General features: G+C 45.7%; 2 protein-coding genes across 8 annotated transcripts in view; one reads left to right on the top strand and one right to left on the bottom strand.

The window, feature by feature from the left end:
- Nucleotides 1–16,552, bottom strand: part of DVL1 (dishevelled segment polarity protein 1) — an 88,065-nt gene that overhangs the window by 3,261 nt on the left and 68,252 nt on the right. For 2 of the 7 annotated variants that reach the window (XM_068658319.1, XM_068658318.1), the window contains exons 15-16: nt 7,277–13,324; nt 283–2,738 (exon numbers count right to left, since the gene is read on the bottom strand). In XM_068658319.1, coding sequence (XP_068514420.1) covers nt 12,906–13,324 — 419 coding nt within the window. In that variant the 3' untranslated portion in view covers nt 283–2,738; nt 7,277–12,905. Of the gene's footprint in view, nt 1–282; nt 2,739–7,276; nt 13,325–15,796; nt 15,844–16,552 lie in introns of those variants that run through there. The other 5 variants (XM_068658316.1, XM_068658317.1, XM_068658314.1 and 2 more) reach the window with 5 other exon arrangements.
- On the top strand, nt 809–5,048 carry TAS1R3 (taste 1 receptor member 3). The gene is made up of 5 exons (XM_068658312.1): nt 809–1,075; nt 1,825–2,604; nt 2,848–3,051; nt 3,340–3,460; nt 3,958–5,048. The coding sequence occupies exons 1-5, from the start codon at nt 809–811 to the stop codon at nt 4,881–4,883; spliced, it is 2,298 nt and encodes a 765-aa protein (XP_068514413.1). The 3' UTR covers nt 4,884–5,048.

Here is a 16,552-nt window from a genome sequence, read left to right as displayed (position 1 = left end):
CTGTACTGAGTAAAGGAAAGCAGGACTAGGCCAGCGGTTTGCAACCAAGGACACGCATTGGGTACTGCTGCCTATTTGACTATTGCCCACTGAGCATAGAGTTACACATCTAACGCAGTTTGCTAAGCAAATTTCTCCATGTGATTTTCATCTCTCGGGGTTCTATTTAAAATGATTTCCCAGGACCTACTGAGACTGGATCCCCTGCCCACATTCCCTCTCCCACATTTTATCACTTCCATGAAACATTGTCTCCAAAATAGACAAATAATGCTCCCTTACCTGCTCCTGGGCTTGAGCTTTGGTTACGCAGTAGCTCTCAAACCCACATGCCTCTCAACTCAGTTCAGAAGGCCTGGCGACTATATCATTGGAGGCTTGTTCCCTTTTGGAATGGACACCATAAACCTGACGGCACGATCAGAGCCCACATTAGTTGTGTGTGAAAGGTAAGAGGAACATCAGCTTCATTTGTACGTGTTAAATTTGGTCACTTGGGCTGGGGAGAGGAAGAAATAGTCCTTTGGATAGCACTTGATGGTCTCGTGGGCTAACATCAGAGGCGAGATGGAAACAAAGAGCGTGCTGTGTCATCACCGTGCCATTTCTGATTCTGAAATGGAAAAAGTTCATATGTTTTCTTGATGCAGCCAAACTTCAGATGGAGCTGACGCTACGGACAGGATGCTAAAATGTCAGAGAACGTGGAATAAGCTGACCACCATGACAACAGCACTGGTGTATCGTGTAATTCCCTGTCTCCTCTTCTTGCAGGTTATTTGTAGATGGGCTAATATGGGCCCTCGGGATGAAGTTTGCTATTGATCAGATCAACAACTCCACGTCACTTCTGCCGGGAGTAAAGCTGGGCTATGACATTTATGACACCTGCTTTGAGCCCCTGGCAGCCTTACAGCCCAGCTTGCTATTTCTGACCCGAAACGGCACTACAGGCATTGGAGTAGTGTGCAACTACACCAACTACCAGCCTCGCGTGACTGCTGTCATTGGACCACATAAATCAGATCTCTGCCTGGTGACGGCCAAGCTATTCAGCTTTTTCTTGATCCCACAGGTAAAGAGACTGTAAAAACAAGAATTCTTTTTGGCGGGGAAGGGATTGAATAGAATACAATAGTTCAGTCAGAAGGTACCTTCAGAAATCATCTAATCCAACAACAGTGTCTGCCTTTGAACCTGGGCCATTAAAAGTGCAGATTGAAGCCTTTGCCATAGATTTCCTGTGAGATCTTGAGTAGGTCAATAAACTGCCTGCCTGGCACACACTTCAGTGTCTCACTTCCCAGAGAAGAGAGGGGTAACTCTCACTGCTCTGTGATCCAGGTAAAATTATAATTAGCAGAGCTCCCAGTGTAAATTGGGAGGATCTCCGGAAAATACATCTGTGGCTGTGAGTACTCAGCTACCACAACAAAGAGCTATAGCAGGCAGGTAAAATTAGCCCTGAGTTCAGGTACTGCTGAATCCTAGGGAGGTCACTCTTTGTTGGAAGTAGCTATTACTGTTATCATTAAAGACAAGGGTGCTGTGAGGATGGACACAAAGGGCAGTGGAAGGGGACAGCCCTGCATGACAGCACTACCAGAGGCAGGCGACAGGGCCAGTTTAGAGATCTTTTGGTAAATGCAGCCACAACGGACCCATCCCTTCAGGTGAGTTCTTCCTTCCCACAATCCTGACCCACCTTTCTTGAAAATCTGGAGTCCTGAGACTGAACGAGCAAGGGGGAAGAGTGATCTGGACTGTGAACGCTTTCCTCAGCTCTCCTCTTTGCTTCATTTTGTCTGATCCTCCAACCTGCAGGTCAGCTATGGGGCCAGCAGCGAGAAGCTCAGCAACAAGGAGCTGTACCCCTCGTTTTACCGAACTGTTCCCAGCGACAAGAAGCTGGTGGAAGCCGTGGTCCTGCTGCTCAACAAGTTTGGATGGAACTGGATTGCCACCATTGGAAGCGATGACGAATATGGCCGAGGAGCCCAGGAGCTCTTCTTGCGCAACGTTGGAAATTACAGCATCTGTGTCGCTTACGAGGGGCTAATTCCCACAGACCTCACAGACCCCAAGGCTAAAATCAAACTGAAAGAGACAGTTGAGCTCATTAACAAGACCAAAGTCAACATCATTGTCCTTTTTGCCTTCACGCAGCCAGCACGGGCCTTGCTGGAACAAAGCATCAGCATGGGACTAAGCAAAAAAGTCTGGATTGGCACGGAAGCCTGGCTGTTGTCTGACATAGCTTCCTCCACCTCAAACATCCAGAGCATCGGAACGGTTTTAGGCTTCATTATGAAAGCAAGCCCAGTCCCTGGCTTCCAGGAATACGTCGCCGACCTCTTTACCTCGGTCCAGCAGGATGAATTTTGCCAGGAGTCCAGAGAGGAGTACCACCGCATGGCTTCTGGTGGGCTGGGCACGGCCTGCAACCAGTGTGACCACATCTCTCTGCACGACATCTCGCCCATATTAAGCCGTTCCCAAATCCAACCAGTGCATGTTGCAGTGCACAGCGTGGCCCACGCGCTGCACAGGGCCCTGGGCTGCACCCACCAAGGGTGTCCCAAAGCAACCATCAGGTCGTGGCAGGTGAGTAAGGTCAGGGGGACAAGGAGCAATTTTTCATCCAGTTTTTCATCCAATTTATGCCATCAGAGCTGCACACAGCCAGACAGAGAGGGGGGGAACATTCACCAGAAGGCTGATAGCTGCAATCTCAGCCCCTGTAAGGGACAACGATACCAGCCAGCAATTAGGTTCCTGCATTATCATACTCCAAGCAAAAGTATCAGCTGTACTGGTGTCTATTATCATTTTTCATTTTCTCCTCAGCTGCTGCACTTCATGAATACCTTCACGTTCACAGTAAATGGCCAGAGTTTCAGGTTTGATGAATCCCATGGCACAAACACTGGCTACAAGCTTATATTATGGGACTGGAAAAATGGCACCTTTACATATCTGCCTGTGGGAGACTATGAAGAGTCCCTGTACATCAACAAGTCCCAGATCCATTTTCACACTGCAGATAAAAAGGTAAAGAGGGTGGGCAAATGCACAAACAATAACAAGATTAAATAAACTTTTTTTTTCCCCCACTTCATCAGAACTGTTAACTAGGAGCTCCTAGCCCGCATGCTACTCTTGCTTCCCTGCAAACCTGTAATCCATCTCCACTATGCCAAACTAGAAAAAGGTTTTCCCAGCACCAGTTAGGACTCAAACACAGATGTGACACCAGCAAAGCAGAGCCAAAGTCTTTCAATTTGGTGATGTGGTACTTCTCAAGGTGCCTGGCTGACACTTATTTACCCTTTTGTTTAGGAGCCTACATCGGAGTGCTTTAGAGAGTGTAAACCAGGACAAATCAGACAAATAAAAGGGTTCCACCTCTGCTGCTACGACTGTAGAGACTGTCCAGAGAACACCTTCTACAGCTCTAAAGGTGAGGTCTGCGAACGGCCCTGGCTTTACCTGTACTATGTCTTCCTACCACTTGAGGTCACACAGGCTCAGAGCTCAACAGGGCCAGTTGTGGGCTCCTCCTCCACAAAGCAATGCCAGGGCACAATTTGTGTCTCCCTTCTGTGTGGGACCTTCCCCCGTTGATCCCAAAGAGAATAGGTAAGGACATGTATGTTTTATCTCTGAGGTATATGAGAGAAGGGTATGATGAAATTCTGGAGTCTCAACAAGTTGAGAAGCACATGATGAAATTCTGGGGTCTTTTGGAAGGTGGTGATCCTTCTTGGGGAAAGGAAACAAAGGCAAGAAATACGTGGATCCTTTTGTGGGGAGGGTGGGGAAGTAGAGAGAAAAGGAGATGGAAAAAATCACAAGCTTTGGAGATCCGATCCGATCGGGAAGGGGGGAAGTAGGCATAGCTGAGCCTTCCTCCCGGACTGCCTGCACAGCCATCACCTCCTCACTGCCACTTTGCAGACAGCTCCACCTGCACCCCCTGCCTGGAGCATCAGTGGTCCCCTGTGCGGAGCACGCGGTGTTACGACCGCAGCGAGCGGTACCTCTTCTGGAACGAGCCGCTCACCGTCGCCTTGCTGACGCTGACGTCCATCACCTTATGCCTGACGTGTCTGACAGCAGTGCTCTTTTTTAAGAACCTCGAGACGCCCGTCGTGCAGGCTTCTGGAGGCGATCGGAACCTCCTCGCCTTGTCCGCGCTCGCGCTGCTGTGCCTCAGCTCCTGCCTCTACATCGGGAAGCCCAGCGACAGGCTCTGTACCACGCAGCAGGTTGTGTACGCCCTGTGCCTCAACGCCTGCTTCTCCACCTTCCTCGCCAAGTCCCTCGAGATCACCCTCCTGACCGAGTTCCCTCGCTGGGCCCCCACCTTCTTGCCCTGGGTGACGCAGAGGAGGGCCTGGCTCGTCGTCGCCTTGTGCCTCCTCACTGAGTGCTTGTTCTGTGTCTCCTACCTCCACCTGGGCCCTGACGGCCTGCGGTCCGACTACAAGTCGCTGCGCAGCGAGGTTCTGCTGGTGTGTGACACCAGGTCCTGGCTGGCCTTTGCCTTGATGCACGGCTACAACAGCTGCCTGGCCATCGTCTGCTTCCTCTGCACCTTCATGGTGGATGCTCCTGGTAAGAAGTACAACGTCGCCAGGGGGATCACGTTTGCCTTCCTCATCTACTTCATCATCTGGATCTTCTTCGTCGCTATTTTTGCCACCCTGAAGACAGTTCTCAGGGCTGTTACACAGATCAGTACCATCCTGATGCTCACCCTGGGTATCCTGGGGACCTACTACATCCCTAAGTGCTACATCATCTTGCTCAAGCCTGACTTGAACACCATGAATTATTTCCAGAATTCCATCAAAGAGGAGACTGAGGGAGACTCCCAATGACCAGACAATAAACCAGACCCACTGTAGCCTCAACAGGAGCTGTCTATATTACAACAAGATGGTTCTGTTTAAATTTCATATAGTACGAGTCATCTTAATGTCATTGTGAAACAAAAAGCTGAACCTTCCAAAATAAATGTTTAAATTTCTGTTAAATAATGTTTACCGTGGAAAAAAAAATCTTTTGGAATTTTCTTGACTTTGTCACAAAATCTGTAGAAACCATTCTGAGATGTAAGAGCAGCTGTACGTGTGATATGGAAAGTATATTACCTATTCAAATACCAATTCACTCATTTGTATGGCATTAATGTGTTTGCAAAGAACATGGAAATGAGGACAAGACACACTGAAGTGCAAATCACAGTATCCAAAATCATAGCAAAAAGTTCTTCCTATCTCAAAAAACACACATCACCAGGGAGAAACATTTCTTACCCACGGGGACGTTCTGCAAAGGGGACAAAGTCAGTCAAACACTTTGAGTAATAAGAAATATCTCTAACTTCTGCTCATATATGTAGCACGTCCCCAGTTCACTGGACAGCAGGGGAATTCTCATATCCAGAACGGCTAGCAGCTTGCCCCATTCAGTATCAAATTTACCAGAACAGGTAGTAATGATAGTTTTACATGACAAAGAAATACTTCTAAAGGAAAAACTGCTCTGAGCTGGTCCTAGCACAGGGGCTGGTTTGTCTCCTGTGATGGGAGGTATAAGATAGCTTTCGAGTTCTCTGTAAATTCACTGAAAATACAGAAGGCTAAAACCTTGTGGTAAAACTCCAGCAGAATCCAGTGGAAGACAGAGCACAGCAGGTTATACTGCTGGAAGGACAGAAAGGTTCCAGATTTGATGAAGGAAGCTGCTGTAAGGGTGCAGATAATGCAGCAGCAGGGCATGCAGGTGTTGCAGAAGTGTGTGTGTGCCAGAAAATGAAACCTGTGAGAACAGAGGGTCGAGACAGCAGGACTCGCCCCTCACTTCCCTTCTCTTGCTCCTCAGAAATACACAAGTGCCAAAGCTGCAGACAACATAAGTGTCTAGGCACAAGACAAGAAATGGATGAAGGATCTGCCAGTATCACATATTATGGAGCTTTTTTAGACCTCCTGCCCCATGCACAGGGTATAAAGAACTTTATAATACAGGGAAATTGCATAAAGCCTCACCTTCCTCCTGCTAGGAGAATACGTTTGTACCGAAACCTTTTACAGGCCAGTAGGACTGGTTCACATGCAGGTGTTATTCCTGTCTGTTCTTGTAGGTGTGCAAACTCCCCTGGCCTACAGGTCCACCCTGCCAGCTCCAAGGCATTGCAAAATCGACACTGCAGCACCTTCGGCGTGACAGAGCTGACTCGGCAGCTTCAGGGATCACCACAAATGCTGAAGTCTCCAGACAAGCAGCTTAGAACTGCAGACCCTGACACAGCTGAGAGGAAGGCCTGCCCTCTCCTCAGCGTGCCTGATGTGTTTTACCTCTCCTGTTATTATGGGGTGGTTAGATAGATATCCTGAACTATCCCCTGTGAGCCAATAATTATTAAATATTACCCACTCAGTCTCTTTCTCCAAAAAGTCAAGAAAAGCGGCAGCTCTCACTCTGGTGCTATTTTCCCTAATGTTTTAATGCAATGCAGTAGAGATATTTATATTCTACTGTGCCGTATCAAGGAGGAATGATGATAGCATCTCTACTTCAATTCAAAAGCAAAGGATACAACTCCATCTAACATCTTTAACCAATGCTACCATACTTACCCGTTCATAAACCTGGCAAAATTGCAACTGGACTCTAATACAATTGTTAAAAAGCTGATTTCATGTTACTGAAGTTAAGCAACTATTCTAGTTTGTGCTTTTCAAAGTAAAAGTGCTTTTTCAAAGTAAAACCCAGGATTTTACTAAAAAGGCTGTACATGGTGGGGTTTTGTATCCTTTAAACAACCTTTATTCTACACTCCTTTTGCAATAAATTGCATCAGTGTAGAGGTGGCGAACCACAAGAAGTGAAAATGGAACAAATTTATCATTAACTGACATTATTACCAAACAGGAGAGTAAAATTTCTCAAGGATTTTTTTCCCCCATCTACCTTGACAAGCAACTACACTGCTCTTTTACTCCCCATTTCAGACATAAAGCTTTTCCACCTACCCATTAAGTGTTATTAGAAGTTAACTCATCAATTCAGCTCAATTAAAGAATCAAATGAATCTAAAACATAGAATATTTTCAGTCTTTTTAAAAAAATAAATTGGTGCATTGCAAATCTAGCTGTCCTTATTTCTGCTGCTACCTGCACATAAAATTTTCCTGGTGTACCTGAAAAACGTGAACCATTGCACAAAACCATTCCTCAGCATTATTAAAGACAGTAAAAATCTGACCTGGAGACTCGAAGTCCTTGTGTCTGGAGACCACAGCAAGTCTTCGTAAGCATCTTGTAGCACCTGAGGATCGCAGCAGCATTCCTCACTTCAGTGCTGCGATTGTTTTGTAGCAGAGCAGCAGTAATTTTTGATCACCATTCCAGAGATAAAGAAGGAAAAAAACGATTTACCTTTACCACTTCTCTTTCTGGCAGCAGAGCTAGAGCCACAATAGCCTGATTTTTCTTTTTGTTTTTTGAGGGGAGTAGGAGGAAAAGGGCAAAGTACCTGATTAAAGTGTTCAGCCAGTGCCAGTCACCTGCAGACAATTCAGACTAGGTCAGCTGGAGTCCATCAGGCTCCTGCAGTAACAGGCTGCAAGCACATGTGCAAATTCTGATCATTTAACATTTAGCTAACTGGGAAAAGGCTGGCTAGATCATTTGGTGTCCTATGCAAACAAACATGGCTTGGAAAGGAGAATATGGGAAATTCTGCAAGATCATTTCATAGACTTTCATATATCTCCATTACAGAATTGTGCCATTTGTAATAGGTGTCTCCTTCTTTGTATCTTCTCCATCAGCTGGATCTCTACCAGCTAAAAAGAGGGAACCTGCCTCGCATCAAGCCGTGGTGGCTCTTTGTACGTGAATCCCTCTGACCTTACAGGGAGGCTGAGTGTCCTTATGCTGTAAATACACCAGTTTCAGCTTTACCAGTTAGTCTGCAAGAGGTGTCCTAACGATCCTAGCTTGTCTCTGCTGCAGTTTGCGTGCAGAGTCCAGAAGAAGGGGAATATTCCCATGAACCAGCTGAATACACTGCTGGGATCTACCAGCAGATTCCTCTCCGGGGTTTGCAGGCAGAAAAACTTGTTCCAGCTCTTCTCTTTGTAACAGGACGCTTTTACTTCCACAAACTTTCTGCAGCCTTTCCTGCATACCTAGTCCTGCCAAACTGAGAGAGGGAAAAGCCCGGTAATTAAGAGGAGGGGGAATTAATGAAGTGAGCATTATTTTTGCACTGATGTATTAGTCATTACCTCAAAGCTACAGCACCTCTGATGAATGGCAGGGTCTTGTATTTCCAGTCAGATGTCATTAGAAGTAAGACCTCTGCATTTTAATCGGCTGTGACCCAGTTTAGCTGTGAACATTTACAGGGCTCCCATCATACCCTGAACTGTCAGCACTTCTGAAGCACCATCAAAACACAGAATCCTGCTCCCTATCATTAGCTCCTGAGCAACCTTCTTCTGCAGAGAGGACGAAACTTCAGTGAGGGCAGGGGAAAGAAAAAACAAAAGAGTAAGATTGAACCAGTAATTCATTCTTGAATTAAAGTAGTGCAAAGAACTGAAGACATACACTGCAGTTATCACATAAAATTAAAAGCTTTTTAGTGTTTAAAATAGCATTTACACATAAGCAGCTATATATTAACTATACAGACACTTGGGTTTTAATACAATATCTACAAAAAAGAATTCAATTATGCAATAGACATTTAACAGGAACAGTGCAGTCCATGCTAGTAAGAGGTCACTCTTTGAGTAGAACCAATTCTAGAATAGGTGATAGTCTGGGTTTTCATTATTTAAAATCATGTAACTTTGTTCCTCTACTGTACATAAAATTCTTTACATGTATTTCTAATCACTGATTAGAATTAATAATTTTAAGTCAATCTTATTACAATCCAGTTAAATGCAAAACAAAAACAATTACATCAACTCATGAGCTGTCAAGTCTCAAGATGGGACTGCCCATTTGAACAGAACAAAAATAATATCAAAAGTCAATGTCTGTGCATCATTGCTTGCCATCCAATATACCTTTGGATAAAGTGTCAAGGGGACTGTTACCTTTGAAAAGGAAATTTATTAACGGGAGGTAAAAGACAATAGCAGTGCTTTTAAGACTATTTGCCAAAAAAACCTTACTCCTCGGAGTTAATACATCGGGTGGGTACATCACCCCCACAGATACTAACTCCTTTGGACAGGAGACGTCATCCCAAACTATTTTCTCCAAGTTTTCTCTGATCTTCCAAACATACCTGGCAGTCCTTGCTAAAAGCCGCCGGCAGGTATGCGTGAACATTAAGCCCAGCTGCAGGGCATGGGCAGATGCTGAAGGTCTCATTTGCAGAATCAGAAACATGTCAGCTATTTAAGGCTCCTGTTGTGAGGTTGTCTCAGTGCCCCGTGTAACAAACCCACTGCTTCTCAGTGTAGCTGGAAGGGCAGGCCATACATTCTAGAGCCCAGTCAGTGCCAGTTACTTGACAATTAAATCAGAGAGAAATTTCAGGCCCTGATAAGAGAGAAAGACAGTTCCGCGGGACTGCAGCCTCCACAATTTCCTCCACCTGGCACAGTACTTCCTACTGCAAGTAGCTTCCTCGGCACCAGCGGCACTTCTTTCTGCACGTTGTACTGTACCCAGCAGGAGAAACTTGCACAGATCGGCCCCAGCCCCCCACTATTACATAAAAAGAGAAATGCACATGCAGCAAAAGCCAAGGGTGGGATTCAAGACATCTTCCGTCTTCATTCACTTGTGAAAATTAAGTGCTAGCAATGGTTCAGGCCTAACTTTCCATGAAGTCAAGCCAGCCCCTCTACTGTACACAACGGGGGGACACACTTAAGTTTTTTGTGTTTTTTTCCACGCAGTGGCCACTATGTATTGCACTGTTCACAACATGGTCATTTACATTCTCCTACCGCTCTGTCAATAGCAGGCTCTACGTGCTCTGCAGCATCAAGCAACTTGCAGACCTGGCAGTACGCTCGGAGCAATTCCTATTTGCCTGAAATGGATGCCTGGTCTCGGGTGAAGCTAACTCAGGCAGATTTAGCAGCCTCGTTTCCTCAGCAGACGAATGCTTCCCCACACCTATGTTCCGGACTGTCAGCCTCGTTCCAGAGTTACCCACAAACACAGAAGTATTTAACACGGGCAGTTCAACAGCGCAGCCAAGAGCAGCAAGACACAGAACAGTTTCTGCCAACAGCACAACAACAAGACAAAAAAATAAAAAACCAGCAAGTGTGTAAACTGCAACTCTTGAAAAAACATGAGGAAATTAAACACGATTCTTCCATGGGCAAAAGCTCAGCCCCCGGTTTTTATCCCTTTTGGAATTATCTTATTCCAATGACAGTCTTTTCCTCTGGCCCTGCGAGTTCTGCCTTAAGACAAAGCGGGCCAGAAAAATCATAATATATAAGAGACCAGGAAAGTTAAAATTGATTTAAAAGTAGAAGCACTAGTGATTGTCAGGAAAGTCACAGACTCCTTCATAGTGTCTCCTGGAGACATAGCAGAAGTACAGATTTTTTTTTACCCTGATTTATTTCATTGCTTCCAATGTCGATCTTTCAAAATGGTTTTCTCCGTTTAGTTAGTGTCTTTGCTGTGTTGCTGGGAGGAGGAAAGGAAAGGAAAGGAAAGGATTCTCTCGCACAGTCAAGCTTCAGGTAGTGCCATTCTTTTCAACAAGTCATCACCAAGTCTGCAATCTACACTAGCCCATCAGATAGATTATGAAGAAAGCACCACTGTCAGAAATGTTATATGGATTTGGGGGAGATTTTTGGAAAGAAAGCAGTCCAAAAGCACTCAGGTAGTTCAGAAGCCCAGTAATTTGGGTATCTACTCTGAGTGACACAGCTTCCTAACTGCTTAGCTCCCTTTTGAAAGTGAGACTTAAGTCTCTGATTAACACAGACATTTGTAAAAGTTACTTGACTTCTGTATAAGGGATGTGTTTACACACAGAGCTGTCATAAGAAAAGAAGTAGTGACAAAAAAATCCATCAGAATGAACAATATAAAAATGGCATTTGAAGAGCAATTTTTCAAGGTGACAAAGGAACATGAACTACATGTATTTAGTGAGAAAGCCACGTTCTCTTTTAACATTCATCTTGGGTAGTCACACTACCCATAAAGCATGGAACGTAACAAAAAGCTTCTTATCAGTGAAGAAAATGCTTATATACAGTAAAGACTGATTTTAAAGCACCTGTCCTAAAGCCTGCCAGAAACAGGTAGCTAACAAAGGATTTAACTGAGGCATGGCCCCATGGTCAAATGCCACTGAGTGACTGCAGATTAACACCCATTTCCCATTACATGAGCCCCCATAAGTGAGTGTGGGTGTGCTCTTCCCATCTCCTCATTCAGATAGTTTTTAAAAAGCTTCTTAAACATCAGAGAAGGTTCCTGAACACACTTACGAAGTGTCCATAGCCCAAGAGCGAAGAATGCACAGTCAGGAAACCTTGGGGATACACAGCAGCAAAGTTAAAGCTCCCCAGCAGGAGTTTTAGCTCAGGTCCCACTCTGTGTCAGGTGTATGATGTACTCATTGTATCATTTACGAGCTGCTCTCCAAACACCCTCTGGCCTCTCTGCTGACAACTAGCCCCCAGCTTTGCTTAGAACATTTTCCTTTGTGCCACACTGCAGTTGGGATTTGGTATATCCGGGTTTCTATTTCAAAGCAAAGATTAAGCTGGGGAAAAAAGAGGAAGATACTGCTCAGAAATGAGGAATGGAAAAAAGAGGTGATTGAGATGAACAGCCACGTCCCAGTGGGAGCCAGGATTTACCTATGTCTCTGACAGAACGGGATAAATATCCCTTCAGTAGGGAATAGCTGCAGCTACACTAACAATTGCATAGCAGCAATCATCCTATTTCTGTGGGAACAACTTGTAAAACCAGTAAGCAAGTGCGCGGTATAACCAGAAAGAACAGACACATCTGTCAGCGGCGATGTGACGGAAATGCCCAGGAACAGACTGCAGCTACAAAGTCACTACCGTGATACCAAATGAAATAACACTACACGTTTTGCACGAGGAACACATAACAGCAGCAAGACTCCACCACTTCCTGGACAGGATAATACCTAAAGAAAAAAACGAAGATCGATTTGCACTCCCTAATCAGTAGAAGAAGGTAGTCACAACTTTGCTTTCTGCTGGGAACTGGTTTGAGCCTGCTCCTTTCCAAGCACGTCTTGTCTGTACGCTCGCAGGTGCCACGGCTGCTGAGCTCGCTGGCTGATGCATCCAGGAAACAGCGTTATGAGGCAGTATCACAGATACCAGCCAACAATCTCTTTTTTTTTTTTTTTCCTTGTAGGGCAAAAAGCAGAGGAAAATAAAAGTGCTACTATGCATTACTGGGAATCCAGGAGTTATGTGAAATAATAGTCCTTGAATCAGCCAAAAAGATACACTAATTGCACTGAAAGTAGGTGCCACAGTTACCAAAGCTCATTAAGATGTGAATATACACCAGCCAACCACAATCAAAAACAAGAGGGGAAGAAAGAAAAATAAAAGGATAAAAAAAAAAAAAAAAAGATGCCATCAGTTTGCTGATATTTAGCAATCCCAGGAGGTTTTTTTTGTTCATCGTTTCTGTCTCTTTTTTTTTGTTGTTGTTTTTGTTTGTTTGTTTTGTCGGTTTTTCTGCAACACACAATTGCAAACCAGGAAGGCGTGACATGCAAGACAGCCGAGTTTCTTCTGGTGAGCGTTCGGCAACGACCAGATTTCCCACCCGCACCCCAAAACAACCCACCCCGGCCCTCCCCCGAGCAGAGTCTGAAGGCACTTCCTCTCTCACATGATGTCGACGAAGAATTCACAAGGGTTGCCCATAGCCTTCTGGAAGGACTGCCGGCTCCCCGTCAGCTCCGGAGGCACGGAGCTCAGTTCTCTCACCGGGGGCCCTCCGGGGGGGCCGCTCGTCCCGTAGACTTTGGAGCCCAGCTTGGGGAGGTTGTAGAGGGGTGGCACTCCCGGAGGCCCGTACGAATGATGGCTGTGGTGGCTTCTCTCGCTGTGGGTGGCGGAGACGTGGCTCCGGTGGCTGAGCTGGCTGACGGGCCGCTCGCGACGCACGACGCTGGCGCCACCCCCGCTGCGGGCAGTGTGGTCAGACTCGCTGCCGCTGCCCGCCGACTTGCGGTCCTTCTCCCTGCCAAGAGCTCTCCTGCTGTTCTCGCTGTTGCTTCGGTTCGAGCCGCTGCTTTTGCTTCCTGAAGCCCGCGAGGCGGGGAGGAAAGGACACAGAGAAAAGCAGAGTTAGCTCACAGTTCCACTGCCCGCTCCAGCACCAGCTCCTCCCAGCACACCCAGGGATCCGGGTACGACCGCTGGAATGGCGACAATGCTGACACAACCAGGCCTGAACGTGCTGTCGGTGGCTCATGGCATTTTGCAGTGACAAATGGTGGAATGAAGCTGACGAGGTTGTGCCATGCACAGGGACACGGAGACACCTTCAGAGCTCGCACAGTGAAAGCAGCAGCTGGCTTACACCTAGGGGCTGAAGGCACCTGCTCCACTGCCTCGCTGCCTGAGAGGGCAGCGGCAAAAATGGAAGGAAGGAGCAGGCATTTGGGTTCTGACTCGCAAGCAAACAAAGTTCAAGCTAATTATGACTGTCTGCACCTTTGCTATCTTCTGTTGGCAGACATTTTTCTAAAGGGAACTCCTTTTGACTTCTCCTGTATGGTCACACCGGGCAGATGCTCACTCAAGGCTAAATCACCTGAGGCTACCAGATGTCCTTTTGTTAGTCTCAGTAGACAGATCCTTCTGAAATCCATCACTACAGTGCTTTGTTGTTGGAGAGCTCTTCAAAACCAGTTATTTATTGAACGAATCAGTACCATGCAGGATATTCCCAGCAGAGGCCACTAAACCAACTCAGAAAACCAGAGGACTGCTGCTGGTACATAAACTGAGTTCACTAAACTGTGGAACTGATTTTACAAGAAAGCTGAAGGTCATGCTCCGTTACCATCAGAGATAGGACAGATGTCAGGAGATGTTCCCAAGTTAATCATTCTTTTAAAAACAGAACAAAGAACCCTACATAATATCTCATTAAGTTTCTGCCCTTTGGAACTGAGTAATGACTTAAACCAAAGTCCCTAGTGCAAGATTGCCTTCTTGCCAGCAAGGATCCCCAGCCCATGGAATACGGGACCAGCTTTTGACTCTGGATGAGCCACCGAGTCTCTAGGGCCACTGAAACAGGAAAAGCAGAATGATTCAGAGCTGCTCCAACCCTGAACTACAGATGTTCACAACCTTCCGTCTGCCACAGCTGATGCTTAGGGCAGGCAAACAGAAAGAAGAGAAAAAACATCTCTAATACAACAGTCTGAGAACCAGCAGCATAGCTGTTATCTTCTGGTTATGCTAAGGTTCACTCTCTCCCTGACATGCCTTTTAAGCCTGTCACAGAAGAATCAAGAAATCCTTCTAGAATTAAGAAATCCTTCTAGTCCTTGATTCTAAAGTCAATCTAATATCACCTTCTTGGCAGCTGGGGACTGGCCTGTCTTGGAGGGCGAACTTTAAAATGAATTTTAAAAATCTGCATCTGAGGTGCCTAGAAAAGCTGTGCTCAGCACTGCCCCAACACACTGCCATCAGCCTTCCTTCTGTTACTGCCAGATACAAATTCCAGCCATCGCTCCAGCCCCTAAACCAAGAGACTCGAGCTGCCTCAGACTTCATTTCATGGTAACAACCTGGAGCTTGACCAAATCCATCTTTACTACTTCTTCTGTCTCTTCAGACTGTAACCCGATGATCTCTCACTATCCTTCCACACAGTGAGCGCCTACTTGACCAGGGATGTGACCTTGTCCTAAAAACTGTGGTGACAGCAGTGACCTTTTACAGAGGAGCCCGTCCTCACATGAGTGGTGTTCCAGCAGCAAGCCTGCCTGTGACTTTCTAAATACCCTAAGCCCTGGGTACCACCAGCAGAGTCAGATGAAATAAGCAGCAACCTAAATTAGAACAGAACCTTGAACACAGAAAACTTTGCTAGATTGTCCTCCCCTGCTTCCCAAAACACACCTCATTCTGTCCCTTGACCCAAATCTTCGTCTTTTGTCTGGAATTATCAGCAAAGGCACTGCATTCATCTCAGAAACGTGGCATTTTCTGGGCTCTGGAGCAGCACCCTCATTCACCAGGTGAATTCAGCACATAACAGAGAGAACACGTGAAACCCAATTCTAACTCTACACTGAGAGTGACCAGTGCGATCTTGTGTCCCAAAGCTCTTTGTACCTGCCTGAAACATCTGGACAATGCTCAAATGTCTTTGAGTAAACCCGCACTGGAAGGACACTGGCAGATATGTCCAATCCAGAGTGATTACATCGGACTAATAAATTAGGAGCTAGGCTTCATTTATTTTTATGAAGGGCAGTGAAGAGACCAGTGATGGGATTTTCCCATTACAGCTGACAGCGAGCTATCTGATGCCATTCTCTCTGTGGCTGCTGCAGCACAGTCACACAGGGGGCAGGCAGCTTGATATGCTAATGTCACACTACTGGGCTACTGTGCATCGAGACAGGCTGAGCGTCCAAGACAATTCAAAAGAAAAGAAAAGAAAAAAATACAGCTAAACATTTGGGTCACAAGAGTCTAAATGGTCATGCTGTGAAGTCATTATTATCATGGAGGCGTTTGAAGCTTACCAATCCCCTAGAGTCAGCCATTCCTCTATGAATCCTTCAGTCTAATGCTTGCTCAGAACAAAACAAGGGAATAACGGTTACAAAACAAGAAACAACACAGCAGTGTAGTTTCCAAATGAAGAACAGGGAAAGAGTTGGAACTCTTCAAAATGAAACACTCTTGCTGCCTTTTGTAAGGCTCTCTGCCAGTAACACGTGCTGCATGGATAAAATACCATACCTTTCCTATTCCAGGGGCAGAGATCTAATGGCCTGCTACCCACAGAACCAGCTGCCAAAATAAAACAAATGCTCACATTCTTTCCAGCACAATCAGCTTGCAGTTCTAAAATCTCTGGATACCACTGCGAGTACCCTCACAGACGCTTATTTTGAGATAAGGTGAGAAGCCGTAGTGTTAAAATCTGATGAGCAAGTTCCTGTTCTGAAATCCTTCTGTGCAATTTTGCAAAACCTAACTGGCTGTGATAAACAGGAAGAAGCTGCATCCAGGTTTACTGGATGTTTATCATAAAAATGCAGGGAATCCTCACCTTTTCTTTACTGGCAGCATTTCCAAAAGCAAAGTTCACTTTGGAAGTGATTAAAAAAGCACAAAAGCAGAAAGCAGTAGGGCCTTGTCTGTACAGCCATAAAATACATAATTTTTACTTACTAAGGTTTAAAACTGAATGACAAAATGAACCTACAGCAGGAAAGGAGGAGGTCAGGTTTTTAATCCATGCAGTATTATCTTTTTTTCCCCTATCATGTATT

The sequence above is a fragment of the Anas acuta genome, chromosome 22 (assembly GCF_963932015.1).
Source record: "Anas acuta chromosome 22, bAnaAcu1.1, whole genome shotgun sequence".
Lineage (NCBI taxonomy): Eukaryota > Metazoa > Chordata > Aves > Anseriformes > Anatidae > Anas > Anas acuta.
Note: the sequence above shows the minus strand (reverse complement) of the source record. Positions and strands in the feature narration are given on the sequence as shown.

Coding starts and splice junctions, on each gene's coding strand:
- TAS1R3 (XM_068658312.1), top strand. CDS start 809: ATGAAGTTTGCTATTGATCAGATCAACAACTCCACGTCACTTCTGCCG. Junction 2,605..2,847: donor CAACCATCAGGTCGTGGCAG/GTGAGTAAGGTC, acceptor TTTTCTCCTCAG/CTGCTGCACTTCATGAATAC. Junction 3,052..3,339: donor TTCACACTGCAGATAAAAAG/GTAAAGAGGGTG, acceptor CCTTTTGTTTAG/GAGCCTACATCGGAGTGCTT.